Source organism: Haliotis cracherodii, unplaced genomic scaffold (assembly GCF_022045235.1).
Source record: "Haliotis cracherodii isolate W230 unplaced genomic scaffold, xgHalCrac1.p SCAF_12, whole genome shotgun sequence".
Lineage (NCBI taxonomy): Eukaryota > Metazoa > Mollusca > Gastropoda > Lepetellida > Haliotidae > Haliotis > Haliotis cracherodii.
In genome coordinates, this window is record NW_027266267.1 from 10,191,186 (window position 1) to 10,201,184 (window position 9,999).

The window sequence follows — 9,999 nt, forward strand, 5'->3', positions numbered from 1 at the left end:
ATATTATTTCAACATTTATGTTTGTTTATTGAAGCCAGCCTGTTTCAATGGCACATGAATATGTAACGGGATCTTCCTGTCCAGCCTCGATAATCTACACACCGCCATCTTTTAGCTGATGTATTGCTGCGTGAGGCGTTAAACCAGAAACACATGAAACACATCAATACACATCCATAATGACAACCCAAAAATAATGAAAAGAATGTAATAAACATAAAAACAACAACATAATGTATCCATTGCAAGTGATTTTAAAACAAAATTGGTGAATTAATTAATGATAGGTGCTGTATAATATTTTTTGGTTGCAAATGAGCTAAGAATAAGCTATAACGTGCTTGCTTGCAATTTGGACTCTGGGTGACGAGCTAGCGAATTTACAACTACCTGTTTCCACAAAAAAGAAAACGAAATCACAATTGTTGCACTGTGCAGATTTCAATGAGAATGAACAGCAATCGTTGATGTATTTGCTACACTTATGTTAACCCCTCTTCTGTACTGCTAGGGTATATTCTCTGGCTAAATACATGCATGAGCTTACAAAGTAAAAACAAAACCAGCAGGTTATGAACATGTTACATCTATCTTCAAAATTAGATTTAATTTGCTGCTTTTGATCAATCAATCAATACTTATTTTATAACCCTAACTATACTGCTCTGTGTATCGTCATACAGGGGTACGGTTACGTTCTGCTCGGTTTTATTAGCAGAGGCAACCAGTCTGTCTAGTTCATGTACAATCTGTCGTATATTGATCCCCCGTTCCCCATGCTGTCATGCAGATCTTTAGTATCTCTAAGTGTCACGACTGAACACTGGGTGGCACAGCTCTCTGAACTGCCGCTAATGCCGTTACTTTTACTAACGTCCTGAAAACTTATACCCGCTTCGGAATAAGCCGTATTTGACTCAGAGGGAAGACTGGATTGACGTGTTTCAGCTGGATTTACCTTTTTTCTACAATTGCAACAGCAGCAGGCTATGGTGATAATTAGGATGATGATAACTGCCGAGGTAACTCCTGCTGCAACTATCAATAGAGTTGAAACATCCTCTGGAGTGATTCTTGTTGTCGGATCTCCTACGGAGAGAGTGGTTGGTACATTAGTTCCTGCAACAGAATAGTTGTCTCTTGAAAACAACCGTTTTCAGTCAATAATTTGCGTTTCTTACATGCGCAAAGACAACATTGTTTTGGACCAAATAAGTGTAAAGTGTTTCTAGCTCTACTGTTTTAAGGATGACGTGAATTATTAGATGGGCCGTGTATCACTTACTTCTCAACAATTACACGACACTCACTCTGACAATTGTATCAGTATACGTAAATGTTAGTTGGTATAGTAAAGTGTCAACTGCTCATGCTGCTTCGTTGATTGCAGGTGCACCCTCAATACAGTACATAGATGAAGGTTATCACGCGAGTGTGGATGGGGATGGTAAATATCCTGCATTAGAAATTAACAAAACAGTGTTTGTTGGTTAGAAATATTACCAACGTCTTTAATTGTGTCATCACAACCATCTGACATTATTGTACACATCAGACAAATAAATGGATTTTTTTCTGGGCATTCAAAAAGGTCGACTGCATTTAAGGATTTTTTAGGGATTTTCAGATTTGAAATGTGTGCAGACACAATTGGAAACATTTCAGTTCATGCCCGATCTATGCTGGCGGAACAGTGTCGATGATTTTGGTTGTGTCTCTCCAACATAAATCAATCTACAAAGTGTATATTGAATACCATATATTCCAGAACGTATTAAAAAGGTTAACTTTCATGAAGTCAAAGTTAGGTAAGATTACAATAGCGAACACCAAGCTTCTCTATTTCTGAGACATCGTCTTTAATTTTGTCATTACAGCATATGGCCTTTCTGTACACATCAGTCGAATCCAGTGATTGTCTTTTTTGGGGATTATCAGAATGTAAATGTTGGTAGACACAATTGGAAACATTTCTGTTGGTGCCCGATGTATGCTGACTTTTTAATGATAATTCCTCTTCGGCCTCTCCAACATAAATCAATCCACAAAGTGTACATTTAACACTGTATGCGCCAGAACGTATTAAAAAGATTAATGTCTCCAAAACTCGTAAAGTCAAGGTTTGTCTATTTCTGAGAGATGATCAGCGACTGAAATGTATATAAACAAAACGGACAAAAATTTATATCAATTTCTAAAAATCCAGAATGAAATGATCATATCAATACAGACATATAAATCTGATCAATAAAAAAATGAAGAAAGTTTATCAAAACTAAAACTCCCTCGGCAGTAAGGGGCCAAAACAAAGACTGGTCAGCTCGGAGTCAGTGTACTGTTAAACTGCGGCATGGGATCTCAAGTTGCCTAGCACTATAAAATCGGCATTAGCCCAGACTAGAAAAGCAGCCACACTCACACACACGTATGTGAAGGACAGGCTCCAGTTAAACAAGCGTGACGGCATATAGGCTGGGATAAGAGTAGCTTCCCTTTGATAAAGGGCAGTTACTCCAGCGGGCGGAACGATGGATTGCCGCAAAAGGCAAACAGAAACAAATTGTCTCGGCAATTAAAGGGGCACTGATCTAACGCAATTCCCCGGGACTGGTTGTTGCCTTTGTTATTGTTTTTCCCCAGTGAGTACCCGGATGTATAGCAGAAATCTACACTAGTTCGCGACCTCTGCTGCGCCATTCGTAAGCGCATTAGTCACTTTTATTGTTAGTAATAAGGGCGTATGGTCAAGTTGATCAACAAAATGAAATAGCATCGGTAATGGTGACGAAGTCACTTGCTTGGTAATTTTGCGATTTTCGTTTACACTATTTTGACTTGCAACACAAAGTAAATATTTCACCTGAGCATTGCTTTTTTATAGTGTGTATATTTTTTGTTACTGTCAAATGTGTAACAAATTTATTAAACATCTAAATATTTAGTTATTTTACAGTGACTGAAAAACATTTCCATCTGTATTATTATGATAACAAATTCCAAACATTTTGATGTTTAATGTCATCACCAAGAGACTGAAAATGTTACGTTGAAAAGCTTCTAATCCTACATAATAATCTGTTGTGATGTTTGTAGGCCTTTTTGATCGTCTTAATCAATCTGGACAGATTTTTTAGTCGAAATGACTGAAATATTTACACATTTTATAAATTGCCTGAGAGAATCACATTTTACAAATTGACGGTAATATATACAGGCTTACAAAGGAAAAGACCTGTGAAAACAACGTCTATCGCGCATTGAAGAATTTCCCAACCAAGACGTAGAGAAACAAGAACGAATCGTTTTAAAAGAAGGAAAACATAATGCAAATATCATAATTACAACCTACAAAATTTATGTGTATAAATTTTAGGTAGCTTCCTTGTTCGAGGAATGTATCCGTGAAAATCCACACAAAGGAACAATATCCCACTCGTCTGCAGCTGTACAAAGAAACTTATTCGATGTCACGTGTCTCACTAACAATCAAATATTTTAAAAGATATATATCGTTTCGGGATATTATAACCCATGTTCGTTTCTCAACTGATCACTTGGATTGTTTCAGGTGTTTTACATAGGTGTCACGTCTCGATGGTCAGTTGAGAAAGCCCACGTGACAACTATTTTCATAAGGTCCACGGTTCCTAAAAAATCCATTGAGTGATAGATAACAATGATCAATCAATCAACGTATTATCAGATAACCCTTTGAACAAAGTATGTTGTTTTTACATCGGCACTTCACGCCATTATATGAGTGTATTCCCTTTGTATTAGAAAACCTAGACATGTAAACACTCACTCTTGACATATCCACTGTGCAAGATAACAGTGATTAATCAATCAACGTATTTTCTGTTAATCCTTTGATGACTAGGAACGATCCGTTGATTTACAAAACAAAGTAAATCAACTGATCATTCATCTCTTGCTGGGCTGACACGTGCATATTACATAACACACATTTCACCTCACTTCAAAGCTGGATTTAGATTGAATAATTATCCCAGACACAATAAATGCCAAATGGGAACCTTTGTCAGGTAATCTAAGTGGTGCTACCACTAATTGTACCTGTAATAAATTCATTAACTGAGCATCAAGTGAATGACGACAAATACACAAGTGTAGGGTTATACGAGAAAACAAGGGAGTAGTAATCGTATTATCGACGCAGGCCGAAATCCTTTCAGTGCATGGATATTTTTTTTAGTATTAAACTATAACCATCTGGGGTATTTCCAAATGACATCTGATGAGCTCCGCTGTTCTTTTTGTCTGTTTGTTTAGGCTGAAGAAATTAATTAACATGCGCCCTTTGTCGAAATCTTTATAGATCACAGTTAACCAATCAGTGTTTATGCAAAAATGCGTAAAACAAATATTGCCTCCAGCCTCCAAGTTTATTTAGTTTGTTGTAGAAATAATGTCTGCAGTGATTGCCTTTGAACTTTTTATACTTTCATTTATCGTTAACTGACAAAATGTGGTATCTGAAGGATTGTAAGATGTGTTAAGATATCTCATTGTATCTTACTTTGGTCAGTGTTACAAAATCAAGGGTCTCAGTAGGCTTTCAAATGATATTTATGGTTGACATGTGGAAAACATTATCATATTAGGCGCGACAATGGGAGGCAATATCCTATTTTGACTTTTACCATGTATTCACTTTTCAGGTGAACACTTGCCTTTTATTGCATGTCTTTGTAATGGGTACCACTGGTCAGGCAGAATACGCTCACTTTTTTGAAAAACACTGGTTCATCACTGTTTGATAGAGACATTCTTGTGATATTGTCGGAATCATAAATAAGACTCAGCTTTTGGTAGAGATTTCTTTTCATTATGAAAACGATTTTGTGGTGTTAACTTACGCTAACTGTCAGGCGTACATTTTGTCAGTTAAATATGCTTGACAACCAGCTGACGTGGCTCGGTTCATGTTAACATAACAAGTGGTGCAAATTTGCAACCTCCATACAAATATTTTAAACAACACTTCATTTTAAGGAAATGTGCCTTGCTATCAAATAAACAATCAGATGTTAAGAAACATGATTTACGATAAGAGTCAGTATTGAACTTATTTTACGCACACGTAAACATTTGCGTAAAACACAGCACGTTTGACTTCAAATAGCAATACATAGCAACATAAAGTAACATGACCCCCTGTAAATGGTGTTAAGGGTTACATCCAGCACTTAGCATGTATGCAATGGATAAACATGTCCGAGTCCCCTGACCTAATTATGTTAAAGACATTTGACGTGTAGCTGAATCCCGACATGAATAATACTTACTGTTCGGCTGTAGCTCGTTAACACCTCCAGGAGTAATATTCCACTGGTGATTACCACAGACAAACGGAAGGTTAACGTTCCCGAAGTGTGCTTGTGTCACATTGATGGGTACAATTTGGGTGAGGTGTTTGAAGGTAGCGTTCCTCCCAGTCTCACGTGTATAGGTGGCACTCCCGACCTGTAGTGTTAAGCTAAAAGCGTCAGAGCAGTGGTAGTCTATAATGTCCACTGTGAGTGATACTCTGTCACCCAGATTCACTGAATCGGCATCCACATCACTGGCTATGTTGACCGAGGGAATCTCTAAAACATGAAATATTGCACAACCGTATACATGTCTCAGTTGGCGTATCCATGAACATGACAATCTACATGTTTATCATTGTGTTAATAAATATATCAAGTTAATTAATCAAATTACAACTTTTCAATTATAAGCCGTACAGCCATGAAGATCATGCTCATGTAAGGAATCTTAGAAGGGGCGTTGTCCATTGTTTGCACTGTGGCATTGTCGCTTTTACAAAAATCACCATAAGCTGTCAAAATGCAACAATGCGATATTTTTACCATTGTCGCGCTTGAAATTATATTTTAGACGTTTACTTCATGTTTCAAGTGCAGTTTATAAAATGTGTTGAAAAAGTATTTAAATGCATATCAATACAGGTTACCGAGTGTGGTGCAGGTCTTAGACATAGTGTTGGTACAGCACTGACAAACCAAAAACCATAATCAGGACGAATCAGCATTTGAACACTTGATCATAGTCATTCGAAATTTCTCGAATTGAGTTACTCGATCGAGTTCATTTTTTAACGCCGCTTTGAGCAATAATTCCGTTATTTCATAGCGTCTGAGTTGAGAGGAAGGTCTTAAGTGATGCATGTGATCAGTGCTGGGATTCGAAACCACATTCATACTTTCATTTGCGCCAAGGAAACGCAACTCTACACAAGCAATTACGCCGGCTAAAACGACAGGGCCAACGATGTCCCTCAACCATTTGAAATGTTGTTGGAGACCAGATCAAAATATCATAGAAATGCAAAGAGATTGTTGCTTGCTGTGAAAACACATTTGCTTTAGAAGAAAAAACGTCACTTACATTATGGATATTTGAAGTATTTGAAAACGCTACAAGATTAGTATTTATTTTGAAAAAAGCAAACCGCATTGCCGTTGGTACTTTGGTTTAATATTAGATTTAGCTTACGAAAGGCCACTGGGGTTTGAAAAGAAGCTTACTTATTTCTTCGCATGCGTATATTAACTAATTTACTTCAAATGCGGACCATTTAATGGAACATGGAGACAACGCGACATTAACAAAATGTCACGTTGTCGCACAGTTGAACATTTTAAAGCATTCTTTACACATTTTAGATTGGGTTACATGTCGATAACCTTCAACCTTCAGCAATACAGTATTGCCACCTTTGGGGAAAAAGTCATAAATAATATTTAAAGCGCGAAAATACGACAACACGACAATGCGACAGACGGACAAAATGTCGCGCTCTAGCATTGTCGCATACTCGCGATTTGGTACATTTTGACAGGGAGACATTGCGACAACATGACAATGTCCCTTCTAGAATCTCATTTGAGACGCAAACTTATATCCTACATTAATAAGAGAGAGTTTGAAATATTTTCTTGAACTTAATATGAGTTGAGGTGAGATGAAGTGGTTTTTAACGTCTCCCTCAAGATTATTGCACTTATGTCGCGACGTGCATTCACGTGTGTGTGTTTGTGTGTCTACGCCAACCCTCGTATGCCCACGTACGCACACACACATCGTATTCATCTTTACAACCATCTGACTATGTCTATGTCAGCCCTCATGGATCAATGCGCATGCTTACATACATATTCCATCCTCCCACCATTACCCAATATCCATCGAACTATAACTGAGACCACTGAGATATCATGCCGCAGTTTAACATGAACACCCCTCTCACACACAGTATACTGACTCCGAGACGAACAGTTGTTTTAGTCCCTTAATGCCGGGCGCCAGACAGGGTAACAACAAGTATTATCTTTTAACGTCTTGTTACGTATTACGCGGACGGGAATCAAATCCCAGACCTTCCGCTCAACCACCTGGCCACGGAAGTGGTCCGAACTAGAAATGAGTATACATGGATAAAGACTTCTACCTACTTGCGACGACAAGATGACAAAACGTTGTTCCCACATCTCCCATATCAGAACATGACCAATTCCCTGCATGGTGTGGCTGTACACTGATTATCGTGATTTCAGTCTGTTTTTGGTTGATGATGCTTGCATTATATCCTGGTACAATCGTGCAGCCTGGCACCGCCGGACACTGTGGTGCAACTCCGCATGGGCAGAAGTAAATGGTATTATTGAAGTTGACAGGCGTGGAACAGGTAATTTGGGCAGACGTTCCCAGGTAGGCTATATCAGGACAGTTTATTACAGGTGTATCTGAGACAAAAAATAATTAGGAAAATCCAACATCATTTTGTAAGCATATCTTACGTGTTTTAATTATTTACAGACCGCTGTCATATGGCTGGAGTATTGCAGAGTGCGGTGTTAAACACCAAACAAACAAACAAACAAACATGTCTTATAGTTGTACATACCCTCGTTCACAATTTGTCTATATAGTACATTATGCAATGAAAGAGAAATGTTTCTAACATAGTTTGTCTTACAAACTGTAACCTTATCAGCTCGGAGATGACGGGGTGAACATGATATTTAGCATTAACGTATTTCAGTCACCTACCACTCTGTGCCAGGTTAAATGTGAAGATGTTGTGTATCGAGAGTAGAAAGACCTTCAGAATGACTGAATGCTTCATCTGTAAACATAAGAACACTATATCAACGTTCGATGAAAAAGATTAGTCTGAAAACTACGGAAAGTGTCAGTAATTAATACTACCGATTACATTTAGTACACACGATATCCCTGGTTAATAAACACAGCGACTCTATCAGCATTACATAGGGATGTATGTTACTTACTAGTATTAACCTACTAAAAAAGAAGGAGAGTAAATATGGAGTGTAGTGAGTTAGCAATTACGTAAACAATACTAAAATAACTATATGTGTGTGTTTTCGTATGTGCGCTTGTGCTATATGTGTGTCTCTCTCTCTCTCTCTCTCTCTCTCTCTCGCACACAAACACACACACACACAAACACACACACACACACACACAATCTACCTCTCCTCTCTATCTCTTTCTCAGGGGCGGTCAGGTAGCTTAGTGGTTTAAGCATTCGCTCGTCACGCCAAAGTCTCGGGTTCGATTCCCAACATGGGAACAATGTGTGAAGCCCATTTCAGGTGTCCCCCGTAGTGAAACTGTTGGAATATTTGTAAAAGTGGCGTAAAACCATACTCGCTCACTCACTATATCTTTATCTCTCTCATTCTCTCTCTCTCTCTGTCTGTCTCTCTCTCTCTCTCTCTTCGAATGTGGCACTTACCTTGTGATTCCCCCTTGTTGATAGCAGTTGCACGAAGCATTAAGATAGACTGTTTTCACAACGTTGTACTGACCCAAATGTGACACGGTAAACTGTTCAATAACTCGTATCATTGCCATATCAGTGTGCTGATAAAGTTTTCTGTTCCTTGTATTGATAACAATGACATAATTGCTGTCTATGTGGTCGTTGTGTTCCTCTGTAGCATTGCTAGTGTACGTGTCTATTTCTCCATTAAACATATATCAATCTATCAAAGTAAACACCACACCTACGTTTACTACTCTTGTTATGAGCACAATGGATATAGTATAGTCAATACTCTAATGCAGACTTCGTAATGCAGAAAAGGGGTTCCATTTGACTTGACATCAACATCAGTTCACACATTTACAATTAATATTTGAGAAGTCCCCTCTATGTGTAACTGGTTTAATTTGACATGCATTTTATAAATCATTTGCCTCAACCGCATCCCGAATACCCGGATTGTTCCGAATCTCCGAGCAGGCCTTTCGAAATTGTTTAAGAGAAGCAGGTCTTCGAGCAAGACGTCCTGTTCGACGCGTCATATTGAGTCGACAACATCGTCAACAAAGACTGCATTAGTGTCGTCAACACAGGGTATGGCCTCAACTGCGATGGGGAGATGTCTGGTTCAGCGACGAATCAACATTTTTACGCCGTCGAGGGGATGGAAGATCACGGGTCAACAGACGCCTGGTAGAACGTTACGCCGGCGACTGCGTACAGGAATTGAACAGGTTTGGTGGGGATAGCGTTATGATGTGAGCGGCTATCTCTCATCATGGCAGGACAGGTTTGGTCCATATCCAAGGCAATTTAACGGCTCAACGAAACATCAAGGACATTTTCATATCACTCGTCCTCTAAACAGCAGCCAACGGCAACGGCGACAACGCTTGGCCGCATACAGAACAAATAACAAGAGCATGTCTACACAACAACAACGTTGACATTCTCCCCCGGCCCCCCATATCCCCGGATTTGAACACGATAGAGCACCTGTGGGGTGAATTTGATAGACGACTACGCCGACGTCATCAACAACCCAAGACGTTGCCGCAGTTGGCTTTTGCGTTGCAGGACGAGTGGGTTACCATTCCCCCAGGATGTGATTGACATACTCATATCTTCCATGTTCAGGAGATGTCAGGCCACTGTTTTGGCTGAATACCGTGTAC

The 9,999-nt window shown here is 39.0% G+C and overlaps 1 protein-coding gene across 1 annotated transcript; it reads right to left on the reverse strand.

The window, feature by feature from the left end:
- Positions 1-733: 733 nt before the first annotated feature.
- On the reverse strand, positions 734-8,158 carry LOC139458169 (uncharacterized). Its single transcript, XM_071239503.1, has 4 exons — positions 8,083-8,158; positions 7,485-7,775; positions 5,310-5,612; positions 734-1,119 (listed from the first exon to the last, which is right to left on the reverse strand). Exons 1-4 carry the CDS (start codon positions 8,156-8,158, stop codon positions 734-736), a joined length of 1,056 nt encoding a protein of 351 aa, XP_071095604.1.
- Positions 8,159-9,999: the final 1,841 nt, after the last annotated feature.

Excerpts from the sequence above, each read along its gene's own strand:
- LOC139458169 (XM_071239503.1), bottom strand. The coding sequence starts at position 8,158 with ATGAAGCATTCAGTCATTCTGAAGGTCTTTCTACTCTCGATACACAAC. Across the intron at positions 7,776-8,082 it reads ATTTAACCTGGCACAGAGTG|ATACACCTGTAATAAACTGT; the intron begins GTAGGTGACTGA and ends TTTTTGTCTCAG. Across the intron at positions 1,120-5,309 it reads TAACGAGCTACAGCCGAACA|GAACTAATGTACCAACCACT; the intron begins GTAAGTATTATT and ends ATTCTGTTGCAG.